Here is a 17,646-nt window from a genome sequence, read left to right on the forward strand (position 1 = left end):
CTTCATCCGACAGTGTGTTCGCCTTAGTCATATCAGCAAATCTCAGGTTACTCATCCGCGGTTTTAAGCTGAATGTCATTGAACTGGTGTAAACCTTCCTGGTCTTTATCCAATCCTTTTGAGCCACGACACAAGCACTCCTCGGGGAGCCCGTGAGAAACGCGGTGGTGTTCGAATGCCGGGCGTTTCCACCTGCGCCCCGTGAGGTGACGCTTCACGGCGGGGGACCCCTGAGGAGAACCCGAGCCTTTCCCCTCTGACTCATTAGACCTCTCCTCTCTTCTGTCACGCCTACGCGGCAGTGTCATCTCTCCCTCCATCCCAGCTCGGCTCTGGCCTCGTCCTGAGACAGACCCCCCTTTTTTGCTCCTTCGTTGCTTACCGAGGGGCCACCGAGATCTCCATTACAGCCTCCTGCCCAGAGACACGGCTATTGGGAGGCGGCGGAGAAGGCCTTTCACAGGAGTATTACAGAACAGCGTCGGGCTCTGATAAGCCTCTGGTTACGGCCTCCAGGGACCCGACTCGTCCGTCTCCACTCCCCACCTGGGGGTGAGCGCTTTCTCTCGCGGCTGCAGAAAGGGCTTTGTAAAAGGGCAAAAAGCGCACAACACAACTCTATTGGTAGAGGCTTTTAGTAACCCTAAACCACATGACCTGTGACTAAGGTCCTGTGCCGATTCCCACCGCCGAGAAAAAACGCACACAATTTAAATTCATAAAGACCTTTGTCACACATTCAAAAGCCCTTTTTTTGTTAATGTACGTACTGTCACAGGAGAGGCTGGCATTCAGGGGGACAGGCTAGTGTTTGGTGTCGTCAATGTTATAGTGTTGTGCTTTCCCAGTTCTCTGAGTTCCTGTTAAGAATAAATGTGGTTTCCTTTTCCTGCTCCTGCGTTGTGCTCTTCACAGCAGCAACTCGTGACAGAACACCGAACCAAAAGAATGAACTGTGCAGAGGACCTTATTTGGAACCTCCAGCAGGATGGACGGCCTTTGGAGCAATATGTGGAGGAGTTCTTGAGTGTTGTACATCTAGTGAGCTGGAGCGATCACACAGTTAATGCTTAATTCTGGATGGGACTCGACGATGATAATTTGTTTCGAGTCCTTTCTCCTGATGACTGTTATAGACCCGTAGCTGACTTTATTAATTACATCCTCGATTTTACTGGCTTGGATTTCTTAGTTGATGTAGATAATCGTCCTGTTCCCATCCGGAAGCATGTGGGTGCTTCAGATCACCATCCGCCGGCACCCTCCACATACCATCCCAATGAGCCCGCTCCCTCTATTCCACCTGCGCTTCCCCGAGTTCTCCCAAGTTCCTCTCCAGTCCTCAGCCCAGAAACAGCGGCCGCTCCACTCTCACGCCCGCCAGTCATTCCACTCTCAGGCCTGCCGGCCGCTCCACTCTCAAGCTCACCGGCCACTTCACTCTGAAGCCCGCCGGCCGCTCCACTGTCAAGCCCTGTGATGCCAACTCCAATCTCCTTATCTTCAGCCCAAAAGAGGAGAATGAGAAGGAAGAGACTGTGGGCTCTAGCCTCTGACCAGAATTGAGAGATGGCTCTAGCCCCTGACCCGATTCGTGAGATGGCTCTAGCCCTAGACCAGAATCAGGAGGCCGAATGCTCTCCAGAGCTCAACAGGGAGCCCACACACGTCACAGAGCACAACAGGAAGTCCACTCGCGTCGCAGAGCTCAACAGGGAGCCCACGTCAAGCCCAGAGTGTGTTTCTGTCCCCACGTCCAGCCCAGAGAGGGCTTTTGTTCCCACGTCTGGCTCCGGATGGGCCTCAGATCCCGAGTATACCCCAGAGAGGGCTCCTGTTCCCACGTCAAGCCCAGAGAGGGCCTCAGATCCCGAGTATAGCCCAGAAAGAGCCTCTGTTCCTGAGTTCGGCCCAGTGAGGGCACCTGTCCCCAAGTGCAGCCCAGTGAAGGCTCCTGTTCCCGAGTCCGGCCCAGAGACGGCTTCTGTCCCCCAAAAAATGTTGGGGTGGGCTATACGTCTCCGACCAGAGTGGTCAAGGCAAGTGCCGAGGCCCCGGAGACCAAACTGCCTGATCCGCCATGGCCCCCTGAACTGCCTGCTCCGCCATTGTTACCGGAACAGGTACCGCCCTGGAGGCCTCACGTACTAGCCTGCCCTGAGAAGCCTCCAGGATGCCCACCCTCTTTGTTGATTGTATGTGGCGCGAGGACACACCTTCCGGGAGTGGGGCGAATTGTCATGCCCCTGGACGTTCTGTGTTCCTGTTTTGTTGTGTTTTCTTTCCCCATGTGCTCTGTGACCTAGTTTTCCCTCATGTTTGATTGTCATTCCATTCACCGGTGTTCCCTTAATTATCCTCATTAGTTACTTAAGCCCAGAGTTTCCTGTGTCTAGTGTTCGGTGTTGTCAATGTTATAGTGATTGTGTTTTCCCAATTCTAGGAATTTCTGTTAAGAATAAATGTGGTTTCCTTATCCTGCTCCTGCGTCGTGCTCTTCACAGCAGCGACTCATGACAAGTACCTTCAAAGTTTTTTGAAGTCATACAATAGTTTTTATGTGAGAAATTATTAGTCTTTATTCACTCAGTCGCATAAAACATTGCAAACGGATCACTGATTGATTGAGCTGAACTCGACTCTTTCAGAATGAATCGTTCAGGATTAACCGATGCACTGAAAAAAATACTTCCCTCATAAACTATAATGGATGTCAAAAAAGTCATTTGGGTTTGGATGAGGGTGAGTACATGAGTAAACTGTCCTTTTAAATGCATCAGTACATTTTAAAAGGAAGTTGAAAGAAAAAAATGGTAAAAAGTCAAATCAAACCCAGACTGCTCAACTGTAATTATCATGGTTTTATTAGTCGTAATGAGAAGTAAAACCCACCCAAGCCTCAGCAATGGTGGATAAATGTACTTTATTCACATCTCATACATATATTTGCATATATTCATATAAAATACAGAATACAGTAGACTGTCACCCAGACAATGACTGGGCCACAATTCCTTGTTTACTTTTGGCACCCTGACTGGCTTCCTGACTAGCTGTGTTCTGCAGTCTTACAAATATGATGCTGGCTCCAATTGCGGCAGTTGGGACGTGCCAAATCGGAAAAATCCTGGTACGGTTCCCTTGTACGTCCCTCTCATCTCAGCATCACAAAACGGAGCAACAGTGCCTTCTGACACTTCGCCAACATTCCCAGTAGTTTCAGGGCAGTGGTGGGAATTTCACTGGCCAGCTCATGTGGTCTGTGTTTTGAGGGGTCTTAACTCCTGTTTTCATAGTTTTTACACACAAAACTCCTACAACATGTAGGAATGTTCTCACTTTTGAAGATTTCTATGGTGCAGCTTATCTGTCGCAATTACTTATTGACTCTTTACATGGAACCTTATCAGGGCACAAAGGCGCCAAAGGCAGCTTCATCACCCTCTAGAGTCTAGACAGACTGAGAACTTCTCCGGTTCAATGAGGTTCCCGAATTGTGTAAAAATTAATTTTGCGTGTTTATAATCTGTGACCTCATGCTGTAACATTACCAGCACTGTCCCGAACTACACTGAGATGGTCTGAAGGGGTTTACTCTGATGGAAAAAGCAAATACTTACACTGACATTCCCCATCGAGAGCTTCAAAATGACTTGGATTAACTGCATGAAAACACTACAATGAGACCTTTCCATTGCTGCCAATGTTAATACAAGTTTTTGTAAACAACCACCTTAACCAGGACAAGATATTACTCACCAAACGTCAACTTCACATTACATACTGTATCTTAAAAAAAAGAAAAAAAACTGTTGTGCTCTAACTAAGAAAACAAAGACTGGGCAGACAACAGGTTATTCCCCATAACACAGGATATAGATCATTACAACCAGTTGGCGAAAGCAGGGTACAAATCAAATCTGATCTCCTCTGAATTTCGTCTCGAAATCATTAGCACTTGTCTATATGAGTCGTAGCTATCATAAATCAGTATGTACAGATTAAGCGCAAGCCATGTACTGTTGTGCTCTAACTAAGAAAACAAAGACTGGGCAGACAACAGGTTATTCCCCACAACACAGGATATAGATCATTACAACCAGTTGGAGAAAGCAGGGTACAAATCAAATCTCCTCTGAATTTCGTCTCGAAATCATTAGCACTTGTCTATATGAGTCGTAGCTATCATAAATCAGTATGTACAGATTAAGCGCAAGCCATGTAAGACATCAGATGTGAACATGCATAAATTGATTCATACTCGGCAGGAGACCGAAGCCGGAACCGGATCGTATTATGCTTTTCTTGGAAAGTCATCTGAAATGTCCTAGAGGAATTTTCTTGAATATAACTAGTGCAATATCATTATTATATTATTTTTTTTCTCCGTAATAAATATATGGCTGGTTATCCAAAAATAATCTTTACAGGGAGAGCCATGCTGTGAAAAGGCACAAAATTACGAGTAAAAGCATACATGTAGGTTTTCTATTACTGCTAGCGAGATCTTCCGATGGAGTGTGTGAGGTGTACCATTTTGTTTGACGTAATACTAATTGATTTAGTTTTGACCCATATTTAAAGTCTGACTGATGCATTTCACTCTAGTATGGCAGATTTTTTTCTACAAGCTATAAAACTCATGACCGTTGACAAAAGCGGAGTAGTCTAAAAAAATTAGCAGCCACCAGAAATTCTCATACTAAATGACTTCAAAAACACTGAAACAGACTTCATAAAAAGCCATAATGTAAAACTAACTGCATAAACCACGGGTGTACTGATATATAGCTTTAAAAACGCTTAATGGCATCTGTGAGGAGCTATAATGGTACTTAGAAGGTTGCGGCTAGCATGAACGTAGGGTTTATTGTCGAAATACACAAGCAATTAAGGATTGTTGGATATGTTTTAAGGTTGAGATGATTGGGTATTCCTCGTCTCGATCGATATTTGATGCCATGCAGGTGTCATGTCATATTCAGACAATAAATAAATTAAGTCCACACCACCAGTCTATAGTGACAATAAAAACAATTCACAAATCAGATGATACAATCTGAGAACGACTTTACTGATTCAAGCACTCAAAAAACTGAAAAGGCGTCTATCTGGACACCCAGACCAAAAGAAAGAGAGAGAACAAGGATGAAGAAAGAAAGACGGAGATGGACCAGTGCTGCTGGAGGTAGTCAATTCTGCTTTAACTCCTTTTAGATAGCATCTGCTCTCAAGCAACAATATGGCTGCCCTCCTTCTGAACTGCGGCTCCTGCTCTCCAAAAAATGCGCTTGGCTATTTGACGCCTCCAGCTGAATCCAATGCTGTGTTGCTTTCATTCTGTTTTTCATCGAATTCCTCCTGCAGTCTCCGTGGGGTCTCCAAGAGGAGAAGGAAGCTTTAAAGAGCATGAAGAGCAACTCTCAGAAGTTCTCAGAAGGAGCAACTGTATCTACCCCGAAGGGCTCAGCAGTGGTTGATAAGAGAGGGCATCAGTTCTCAAAAGAGCAGTTTGTTGCGTCTCAGGCCAGTATGATTCCTTCCTTCACAACTAGAAGTTCGGTAAGAGAATCTTTCGTTGGTGGTGCTTGTTTGTTCCAGTCCGTTGTGCCATCTGAAGGAGTGACTGAAATGTTGTTAATGAGAAACAAAATTAATGGCTGCGGCCTCTGTGAAATGATATGCTGTAAAGTAGGTTAAGTTGGTACTTCATTTAGAATAAGAACATTATTTACCTGCGTTGGTTAAGCTGGGGCTGGATTTACACTGCCATGATAATATTTAATCTATTTCTGGAAAAGGAAAACAGGAAGTTGGCGTTAACTGGTGTGTTGAAACAGCTCAATAGGTAGGACAAAAATAGACCCTAATAATATTTGGATACCTAAGCAACACTTAAAAACTTAATTTTTTAAAAATGATATTTGATAAAATAAATAAATAAAATAAATAAATAGAAATGCAAAACATTTCACAAATTTAAATTTGTTAGGTTTCAAATCATAAAACATAAATGTTAAATATGATTTATTTAAAGGGATAGTTAAAAAAAAAATTCTGTCATTGATTACTCACCCCATATTTTTCCAAACCCGTAAGACCTTCGTTCATCTTCGGAACACAAATTAAGATATTTTTGATGAATTCTGAGGGCTCACGAAAAAGCAATGTAATTACCACGATCAAGGTCCAGAAATGTGACATCAGGGATTCAACCGTAATTTTACGAAGCTACGAGATTACTTTTTGTATGCAAAGAAAACAAAAATAACGACTTTATTCAACAATTCGTCTCCTCCGCGTCATTTTGGAGAGTATCCACTGAACGTAAACAACGTATACTGTTCTGTGTCAGCTGCGCCACATGGATACGTTGTTTTCATTCAAATCAAAGTGTAAGCAACATAGAAAACGTATCCGACTGGCGCAGCTGACACAGAACAGTATACGTTGTTTACGTTCAGTGGATACTCTCCAAAATGGCACTAAGGTGATGTGGAGGAGACGAATTGTTGAATAAAGTCGTTATTTTTGTTTTCTTTGCATACAAAAGTGATCTCGTAGCTTCGTAAAATTACGGTTCAAAAATTTATTATTTTACTGATCTCCTTGCTACGTTTCTGTGCGTTGATCGTGGTAATTACATTGCTGTCTATGGGAGGGTCAGAGAGCTCTCAGAATTCATTAAAAATATCTTAATTTGTGTTCCGAAGATGAACGGAGGTCGTACGGGACATGAGGGTGAGTAATTAATGACAGAACTTTCATTTTTGGGTGAACTATCCCTTTAATATGCATTTCATTTTTTGAAGGTTTAAAATATTTTAGGACTCAATGGAAAGTACAGCACACTATGCAGACTTGAATATTTACTTTTCAGATATCTCCACATCTAATGGGGGTATATTGGCTTCCTCTCCTGAGAAAAGGGCGGGACCTTCTTCTGGACTCCGTTCAGTTTGTGGGGCATTTCTTCTAGATTTCATCTGCATTACAAAAGGAAAAAGAAAAATACCAATCAGGATTGAAATCGAAAAGGCTTTGATGCTGAAGGCTCAGCAGAGCACACCACCACACGTACCTTCCAGACCAACAGAAACACCACCACTGCGATGAACGGGATGGCGAGCAGCGACATAAGACTGCTCTGCACAACTTTCGGAAGGAATGCCCCTACAAAAAAATGAGACTGGTTTTATCAGTTTGCAAAGGTTCTCTTGTTGAATTGTGACAGACAGCAAGATAAACTTTCAACCTTACAGATATATCAGAGTACATCAGTTGAACTAAATCAAAAATCTGACCAGCATAACTGGATAACTCTCTTGAAATAAATGTTGAAGAAATAGATAATAATATATAAACTACAATAAAACGGAAGAAAAAAAAGTTGTTGGATAGAGTTCCTCAAATAATTGGTAAAGGAATAGATTACCCAAAATAAAATAAAATTAAATAAAACTTCAGTTAACATTTATTTGCCCTCAAGTCATTTATTGTTTCCTCTATGGATAGTGTTTGGCTAGCTGGATCTTCAAATAAATGTTACAAAATAAAATTTAATAAAATTATAAACTAAACTCATGACATTTCTTGTTTCTTTGGCTAGCTAGATAGTCATTTTCAAATGAAGAAAATGTAAAGGAAAATTAAATAATACAATAAAATCTGTCATCATTTACTTGATGTTGTTCCTCAATTCCTCTATGGAACATAAAATGAGGAATTCTGAAAAGGTTCACAAGGATTTCCCCTAACAATGAAAGTGAATGGCGTCTGAGGCTGTCACGCCTCAAAAACGATAAAAAAAGAACAAAGTGGCCCAATACTTGTCTGCCAGCCTGGCATGAAATGTCATTACTTTCAGCAGATATTTTCTGTTAATACAATTTTTGGAGCTTGATGGCCTTATTCCTTATTCATTTTCATCGTAAGAAAAACAGCAGTATCTCTTCTTGAGTTCCAGTGAAGAGATAAAAGTCATGAATGTTTGGAACAACATGAGGGCAGGTAAATGATTTATTTACTTTTGTTTTTCAGTTTTGGACCAGCTATCTCTTGGATGCATAGAGCAGTGATGACTGAAGACATTTATGTGATAACTCACCTTTTTCGGGGTCATCAGGCAAACCGTTACGTTTCTCTAGAGAAAGCCAGAAACACAGAAGCATTAAAAGTCTCAGATAGAAACAGTTCATTGTTAGATGCTTAAAAAGTCGGAGACAATCTCCTTTTCTCTCCGCCCCATGAAAGATTTGATCTGTCCGCTTTTAGAAAGAAAGAGCTTGCGCTTGGGAAGATCTGAAGATTGCTCTGTAATCAACATGGTGACAATTGGACTTCGATTCTGCTCTCCCTTTCATGCCGTTCACTAGGGAGCATCTCTTGGTTTTGAAACTCAGCTGAGACTCTGTCATAATAGCGCTGACAAAAACATGTTGCCTCTCTTGTTTTGTCCAGCGGCTTCGTTTGAAAAGGCGTGGAACACACACACTCATTCACCCACACACACACACACACACAACATGTGCATAATTGCAACCAAAGCTGCCACAAGAGATATGATTTAAAAGCGGGTGTTAACATCTAAAACCTCAGTTGCAAACGGGCGGCCTTCCACAAATGACATTCTGCGGTTTCTCAATAGCTTCATTAAAAAGGACACAGACAACACTCCACAATGTGTAGACCATGCCTTCGCAAGGCCTATAAGACTTATGACATGCGCCTCACCATTTGTACTATGTTGCGCTGACGTTGTCGACGCTGTCGTAGTTGTCGTTACTGTTGTTTTTGTAGATGTGGGACACGGCGGGGGCTCACAATCCTCAGCATTTCTTGACGAATTGGCAGTGTAGAAAAAGTCCTCCACAAATTCAAAATACTTTGCCGTAAGCCACATCTCATTTACGTAGTGACAATCAAATTCTAGCATTGAATCCTCCTGAAGAATCAGAAAAAATGGTTTCCATGTACAAGTGGATAATTTGTTGTGATGATTTACTCATAATAAAAATTAATAGTTTAAATAGAAATTTGAATAAATAGAAAAAAAATTATACAAAAATAAATTGTAATAATAAATATTCATTGAATAAAATATTTTAACTATTCTTAAAAAAAAAAAAAAATCATAAAACCTTAATAAAACATACCAGGTTTTGCACTGCTTTACAAATGAATGAATTATTTTTCCAAGTGGTTTTACAAACCTTGCCCATTGGCTGCAATTTTTACTAAAATTTTTTACTATACTAAAAATAAGAAAAATAAACCATTTTAAAAATAGTTTTAAATAAAAATATAAATTTAAATAAAAATAAATATATACATTTTAATAATGAATATTCATTTTATATGTAATTTTATTGAAAAAGAAATGAATAAAAAAACACCATAAATAAATGGGTTTTTTTTAATTGAAGTCCGCTTAAACTATTTTTGATAATGAAATTAAGACCTAATTAAGACCTTTTGTACTGTTTTTTTCCAAATCATTTTACAAAAGTTCCTCAATTACTGTGTTATTTATAGAATTGATTTTTATAGCTGACAAGACAAACTTGTAACTCAAAACAAAGCAAAACATACTAGATATGTCAAGATTTCTGCATGAAACACACTTGTTATTGTAATTACTTGGTTGAGATAACTTACCAAGCCATGTCCAATGTGATACCGCATCTCTTGCAGTATTTGAACAAAAGTGCCTATATTATCTTTATTGGAGGATATGTTCCCAAACTTCTGCGCCAGGCCTTTAAAGCTCACCTCCAAGTGAAATACATTTAGCTTCACCCAGCACATACCACTCTTGAAGAAAAAGGAATAGATTACCCAAAATAAAATAAAATTAAATAAAACTTCAGTTAACATTTATTTGCCCTCAAGTCATTTATTGTTTCCTCTATGGATAGTGTTTGGCTAGCTGGATCTTCAAATAAATGTTACAAAATAAAATTTAATAAAATTATAAACTAAACTCATGACATTTCTTGTTTCTTTGGCTAGCTAGATAGTCATTTTCAAATGAAGAAAATGTAAAGGAAAATTAAATACAATAAAATCTGTCATCATTTACTTGATGTTGTTCCTCAATTCCTCTATGGAACATAAAATGAGGAATTCTGAAAAGGTTCACAAGGATTTCCCCTAACAATGAAAGTGAATGGCGTCTGAGGCTGTCACGCCTCAAAAACGATAAAAAAAGAACAAAGTGGCCCAATACTTGTCTGCCAGCCTGGCATGAAATGTCATTACTTTCAGCAGATATTTTCTGTTAATACAATTTTTGGAGCTTGATGGCCTTATTCCTTATTCATTTTCATCGTAAGAAAAACAGCAGTATCTCTTCTTGAGTTCCAGTGAAGAGATAAAAGTCATGAATGTTTGGAACAACATGAGGGCAGGTAAATGATTTATTTACTTTTGTTTTTCAGTTTTGGACCAGCTATCTCTTGGATGCATAGAGCAGTGATGACTGAAGATATTTATGTGATAACTCACCTTTTTCGGGGTCATCAGGCAAACCGTTACGTTTCTCTAGAGAAAGCCAGAAACACAGAAGCATTAAAAGTCTCAGATAGAAACAGTTCATTGTTAGATGCTTAAAAAGTCGGAGACAATCTCCTTTTCTCTCCGCCCCATGAAAGATCTGATCTGTCCGCTTTTAGAAAGAAAGAGCTTGCGCTTGGGAAGATCTGAAGATTGCTCTGTAATCAACATGGTGACAATTGGACTTCGATTCTGCTCTCCCTTTCATGCCGTTCACTAGGGAGCATCTCTTGGTTTTGAAACTCAGCTGAGACTCTGTCATAATAGCGCTGACAAAAACATGTTGCCTCTCTTGTTTTGTCCAGCGGCTTCGTTTGAAAAGGCGTGGAACACACACACTCATTCACCCACACACACACACACACACACACAACATGTGCATAATTGCAACCAAAGCTGCCACAAGAGATATGATTTAAAAGCGGGTGTTAACATCTAAAACCTCAGTTGCAAACGGGCGGCCTTCCACAAATGACATTCTGCGGTTTCTCAATAGCTTCATTAAAAAGGACACAGACAACACTCCACAATGTGTAGACCATGCCTTTGCAAGGCCTATAAGACTTATGACATGCGCCTCACCATTTGTACTATGTTGCGCTGACGTTGTCGACGCTGTCGTAGTTGTCGTTACTGTTGTTTTTGTAGATGTGGGACACGGCGGGGGCTCACAATCCTCAGCATTTCTTGACGAATTGGCAGTGTAGAAAAAGTCCTCCACAAATTCAAAATACTTTGCCGTAAGCCACATCTCATTTACGTAGTGACAATCAAATTCTAGCATTGAATCCTCCTGAAGAATCAGAAAAAATGGTTTCCATGTACAAGTGGATAATTTGTTGTGATGATTTACTCATAATAAAAATTAATAGTTTAAATAGAAATTTGAATAAATAGAAAAAAAATTATACAAAAATAAATTGTAATAATAAATATTCATTGAATAAAATATTTTAACTATTCTTAAAAAAAAAAAAAAAAAAATCATAAAACCTTAATAAGACATACCAGGTTTTGCACTGCTTTACAAATGAATGAATTATTTTTCCAAGTGGTTTTACAAACCTTGCCCATTGGCTGCAATTTTTACTAAAATTTTTTACTATACTAAAAATAAGAAAAATAAACCATTTTAAAAATAGTTTTAAATAAAAATATAAATTTAAATAAAAATAAATATATACATTTTAATAATGAATATTCATTTTATATGTAATTTTATTGAAAAAGAAATGAATAAAAAAACACCATAAATAAATGGGTTTTTTTTAATTGAAGTCCGCTTAAACTATTTTTGATAATGAAATTAAGACCTAATTAAGACCTTTTGTACTGTTTTTTTCCAAATCATTTTACAAAAGTTCCTCAATTACTGTGTTATTTATAGAATTGATTTTTATAGCTGACAAGACAAACTTGTAACTCAAAACAAAGCAAAACATACTAGATATGTCAAGATTTCTGCATGAAACACACTTGTTATTGTAATTACTTGGTTGAGATAACTTACCAAGCCATGTCCAATGTGATACCGCATCTCTTGCAGTATTTGAACAAAAGTGCCTATATTATCTTTATTGGAGGATATGTTCCCAAACTTCTGCGCCAGGCCTTTAAAGCTCACCTCCAAGTGAAATACATTTAGCTTCACCCAGCACATACCACTCTTGAAGAAAAACAAAAGACATTACTAGATTATCACCATGTTTGCTTTTATTACCATGAACGATTCAATGAAACTGAATAATAACAACTCACCACTTCTTTAGGTATATAACGTAACGTAATCTTGTAGTCTTTCGGAATATTCTGTTTCTAATAGGAGAGAAGAAAAGCCAGTTCTAAGTGCCAAAAACTACAATGCACATGGTCATTTCATCATCGATAAAGATTAAATAATTAAACTTTACCAGTATGTAACCACAATGTAAACATGGAATTACTCTAATTTGCTTTATAACCTTGGCTAAGGTATAGCTATGGAAGCCACAAACATATGTACTTCAAAAGATTTTAATGACTGGTTATTAACCTTTCAGCATATGGCACGCACAGTGATTTGGCATCATACTTCGTAAATATTTTGCTAAAGAAAAGCAAATGCCATTACACAACTCACATGTTCCAACAAAGTGATAAACTCAATAATTCTTTCAGGCTGATGATTTTTGATGATCCTAAAAAGACTGTCTGCAGCGAAGCATTTGTTTTATGTATATGACTCTATTATCATACTTTGAACCACATGTCTGGGGCTTTCATTCCAACACACATGAAATAAATTTCAGCTCTTTCCCCCCAGAGCATCGGTAAATCAGCCTTCGCTGTTGTCTTTCACAAAATGCACTGGGAAAAAAGCGGCACTGGAGAGATAAGAATATCCGAGCTCTTACCAACAAAGAAATTTTCTTGATGTCATCTGTAATGGGATTTCCTATTTCACTGGAATAGGCAGCAACTGTCATGTACAGCAATAAATGGACACAGGTGCATATCCAAATCTGAAAAACAAGAGGTAAAAGATCAGTCTAATTGATCGTATCGAAAATCTTGTAATAACACAGATCTGCTTGTGTCCTAATTTCTAAGCTCATTGTTTGGAGGAGTATTAGGCAAAACGGAAATTTTTTTCACTGCTATTTTGAGAACAACCGGGTCAGTTTTGATAGAATAAATGAGCGTTTTTGTCTAGCAAAGTCTCCTTCCCATCCGCCGCTATAAAGCTTGTTGTCCCATGGTGGCTTAGAGCTTAAAGCTTTTGCTGCCCTCTTCCCAGACCTGCGATTTGAGCTTGTTGCATAACATGAGGCAGATTTGCTCTTAACCCTGCTTACTAGGGTGATCCCAGACAAACAATGCATGAGCCTTGTCGGGAGAAACGGGCCAGCGATTGAAAGCGAGGGGGAGCGGAGCAGAGGTGAAGAGCAGATTCATCTGAGGACAGGCTGTTTAGCTGCGATATGCTCCGAGTGTGTAATTGCACAATTACAAAATTGATGCTCTGCATTTACATATTTTCAGAAATTAGGCTGGTTTTGGGATCACGTGACCACGATCGGATGCGTTTCTCGTGAGGCATTTACATTCAAAAGCAGCGACAGCACAATGTTTTTAAAGTCTCATTTTCAAAGTCAACGAATGAAACTTTTCATGAGTAATGTATGTTTCTGGTCTTATTCCCTGATTGCACACGTACATCTCGGAGACGTCTATTTGATGTCTGCATTTATATCTGCAAGACATATAAATGTATATCTGCATATGACATATATGAGAGTTTGCTCATCTGCAATACGTCTATAGGACGTTTCCTTTTAGATGTCAAATAGACGTCTATTAGATGTCTTTAAGATGTTTATGATTTAGAATGTATGTAAAACTGACATCTGAAAGATGTCTGTCAGACGTTTGTAGACAGCAGATGCTTTCCAGATCAAAAGACCTTTAACAGACATCTTGTAGACGTATGTGTGCTATCTGGGTTGTAAAAGATTCATCAGTGTATGCTCTTCCAAAGTTCAGTTTTACATTAAAATGTAATCATTTTCTTACATAATTTTGTGCAGACTGTTTAGCCATTGTTTTAGCAAACTAGCATTCAATTTAGCTGTTGTTTTAGAATGCTAACATTCTACTTCGCTGTTGTTTTAGCAAACTTACAGTCTAGTCTTTGTTTTAGCAAACTAGCATTCTGTTTAGCTGTTGTTTTAGTTCATTAACACTTTATTTATTCTTTTAGCAAACTATTTGCATATTAGCACTTTATTTATTCATTTAGCAAACTAGCATGCTATTTCGCTATTGTTTTAACAAACTAGCATTCTGTTTAACTATTGTTTTAGTAGCACTTTATTCCTTTAGCAAGCATTCTATTAGCAACCTTTAGCAAGCATTCTAGCATTCTATTTTGCTGTTGTTTTAGCAAACTAGCATTCTGTTTCGCTGTTGTTTTAGCAAACTAGCATTCTGTTTAGCTATTGTTTTAGTATATTAGCACTATTTATTCCTTTAGCAAACTAGCATTCTATTTTGCTGTTGTTTTAGCAAACCAGCATTCTGTTACGCTGTTGTTTTAGCAAACCAGCATTCTGTTACGCTGTTGTTTTAGCAAACTAGCATTCTGTTTAGCTATTGTTTTAGTATATTAGCACTTTATTCCTTTAGCAAACCAGCATTCTATTTCGCTGTTGTTTTAGCAAACTAGCATTCTGTTTAGCTATTGTTTTAGTATATTAGCACTTCATTTATTCATTTAGCAAACTAGCATTCTATTTCGCTGTTGTTTTAGCAAACCAGCATTCTGTTTCGCTGTTGTTTTAGCAAACTAGCATTCTGTTTAGCTATTGTTTTAGTATATAAGCACTTTATTTATTCCTTTAGCAAACCAGCATTCTATTTCGCTGTTGTTTTAGCAAACCAGCATTCTATTTAACCATGTTTTAGCAAACTAGTATTCTATTTAGCTGTTATTTTAGCAAAACATGTTTTATGTAGCTGTTATTTTAGCAAACTAGCATTTCATTAGGTATTGTTTTAGCAAGCCAGCTTTCTATTTACCTGCTGTTTTAAAAAAAACTAGCATTCTATTTAGCCATTGTTTTAGTAAGCTAACATTCTATTTAACAGCTATTTTTGCAAACTAGCTTTCTGTTTAGCCGTTGTTTTAACAAACTAGCTTTTAGCTCTATGCTGGTACAAAATGTCCACTTTTCATGGTTCAAAATAAAACAAAATAAAATCGCCCACTAAGCTTTTTCTCATTAGTGGATATCCTGATTCTCCAGAATGTCACATTAAGTAAAATATTTTGCAAACCACAATTTAATTTGACTTTAAAAGTCAAAGACATTTATAAAATGCAAAGTTAGTGACCGGATATTCAAGAAAAAAATCTTAAAAACATAATATACCAAACATATTTCACCTAATTATGAATGATTGGAGTAGGGGTGCTTCAAAGGTGATGAATAACATTTTACAGACTGAATAAAAACAGTATAAAAGTTAATGCTAGGCAGCTCATAAGCTTTTAAAGCAAATCTACAAATTTATAATATATGGCCTACGAGGCTATATATTACGAGTTTCCAAAATGTATCTTCTTTCCAACCAGCTCTTCTAAAAATATTCTTCCTGGTTAAACAGAGCATGTTTATTTGCATCGAACTATCAATAAGACTGGCCTCATGTAAATGCTTAGGTCTTGCTTTGAATTAATGAACTGCAATATATAATTTAAAGTAAACAATGCTAGTACACATGGCAGCATCTGGAATTTAGTATGCACTCAAACAAGCAGTTAATCTATTGCGAGTATTTCAGACAGCATCACCAGGGACTGTAGAGATCTCTTGCGTGTCGTGAACCAGATGAGGATTTGTTGAAATTTGATGAATGAAACAACACATGGAAGCCCAGATGTTTCATTGGTTATATTATCCATTTAGCACTTTATTCCTTTAGCAAACCAGCATTCTATTTCGCTGTTGTTTTAGCAAACTAGCATTCTGTTTAGCTATTGTTTTAGTATATTAGCACTTCATTTATTCATTTAGCAAACTAGCATTCTATTTCGCTGTTGTTTTAGCAAACCAGCATTCTGTTTCGCTGTTGTTTTAGCAAACTAGCATTCTGTTTAGCTATTGTTTTAGTATATAAGCACTTTATTTATTCCTTTAGCAAACCAGCATTCTATTTCGCTGTTGTTTTAGCAAACCAGCATTCTATTTAACCATGTTTTAGCAAACTAGTATTCTATTTAGCTGTTATTTTAGCAAAACATGTTTTATGTAGCTGTTATTTTAGCAAACTAGCATTTCATTAGGTATTGTTTTAGCAAGCCAGCTTTCTATTTACCTGCTGTTTTAAAAAAAACTAGCATTCTATTTAGCCATTGTTTTAGTAAGCTAACATTCTATTTAACAGCTATTTTTGCAAACTAGCTTTCTGTTTAGCCGTTGTTTTAACAAACTAGCTTTTAGCTCTATGCTGGTACAAAATGTCCACTTTTCATGGTTCAAAATAAAACAAAATAAAATCGCCCACTAAGCTTTTTCTCATTAGTGGATATCCTGATTCTCCAGAATGTCACATTAAGTAAAATATTTTGCAAACCACAATTTAATTTGACTTTAAAAGTCAAAGACATTTATAAAATGCAAAGTTAGTGACCGGATATTCAAGAAAAAAATCTTAAAAACATAATATACCAAACATATTTCACCTAATTATGAATGATTGGAGTAGGGGTGCTTCAAAGGTGATGAATAACATTTTACAGACTGAATAAAAACAGTATAAAAGTTAATGCTAGGCAGCTCATAAGCTTTTAAAGCAAATCTACAAATTTATAATATATGGCCTACGAGGCTATATATTACGAGTTTCCAAAATGTATCTTCTTTCCAACCAGCTCTTCTAAAAATATTCTTCCTGGTTAAACAGAGCATGTTTATTTGCATCGAACTATCAATAAGACTGGCCTCATGTAAATGCTTAGGTCTTGCTTTGAATTAATGAACTGCAATATATAATTTAAAGTAAACAATGCTAGTACACATGGCAGCATCTGGAATTTAGTATGCACTCAAACAAGCAGTTAATCTATTGTGAGTATTTCAGACAGCATCACCAGGGACTGTAGAGATCTCTTGCGTGTCGTGAACCAGATGAGGATTTGTTGAAATTTGATGAATGAAACAACACATGGAAGCCCAGATGTTTCATTGGTTATATTATCCATAATTTGACTTCCTCCAAGACTTTAAAATACCTTCATAGTAGGGATGCGCCCCGATCCGATATTCATATCGGGTATCGGCTCCGATAGTGCCATTTTTCTCGGATCGGGAATCGGTCAGAGAGAGCCGATCCAAATCTGAGATTTTTGGGGGTTTTTTTCCCGATTGTGCGAATTATTCTGTGTTACTTCTGAAGCCATACGATAGCTTAATGGCAGCTACATATGAATATTTAAGTCCTTACATTAAAGTTCACACAAACGCTTTTCTCCGCTGTGGCTGTCAGTCATTCGTTCAGCCTTTAAACCCTGGTCTCGTTCGGTTACAGCAGTCAGCTCGGTAAAGCTCTCTC

The 17,646-nt window shown here is 38.0% G+C and overlaps 1 protein-coding gene across 1 annotated transcript in view; it reads right to left on the reverse strand.

The window, feature by feature from the left end:
* Positions 1-4,033: 4,033 nt before the first annotated feature.
* kitlga (kit ligand a) overlaps positions 4,034-17,646 on the reverse strand; it is a 21,782-nt gene continuing 8,169 nt past the window's right edge. Inside the window, exons 2-10 of the mRNA XM_016259375.1 lie at positions 12,948-13,055; positions 12,313-12,369; positions 12,065-12,220; positions 11,137-11,347; positions 8,108-8,143; positions 7,082-7,173; positions 6,874-6,986; positions 5,736-5,792; positions 4,034-5,626 (exon numbers count right to left, since the gene is read on the reverse strand). Of these exons, the coding sequence (XP_016114861.1) occupies positions 5,762-5,792; positions 6,874-6,986; positions 7,082-7,173; positions 8,108-8,143; positions 11,137-11,347; positions 12,065-12,220; positions 12,313-12,369; positions 12,948-13,055 (804 nt within the window). The 3' untranslated portion in view covers positions 4,034-5,626; positions 5,736-5,761. The remainder of the gene's footprint in view (positions 5,627-5,735; positions 5,793-6,873; positions 6,987-7,081; positions 7,174-8,107; positions 8,144-11,136; positions 11,348-12,064; positions 12,221-12,312; positions 12,370-12,947; positions 13,056-17,646) is intronic.

The sequence above is a fragment of the Sinocyclocheilus grahami genome, unplaced genomic scaffold (genome assembly GCF_001515645.1).
Source record: "Sinocyclocheilus grahami isolate Dianchi unplaced genomic scaffold, SAMN03320097.WGS_v1.1 scaffold30.1, whole genome shotgun sequence".
NCBI lineage: Eukaryota > Metazoa > Chordata > Actinopteri > Cypriniformes > Cyprinidae > Sinocyclocheilus > Sinocyclocheilus grahami.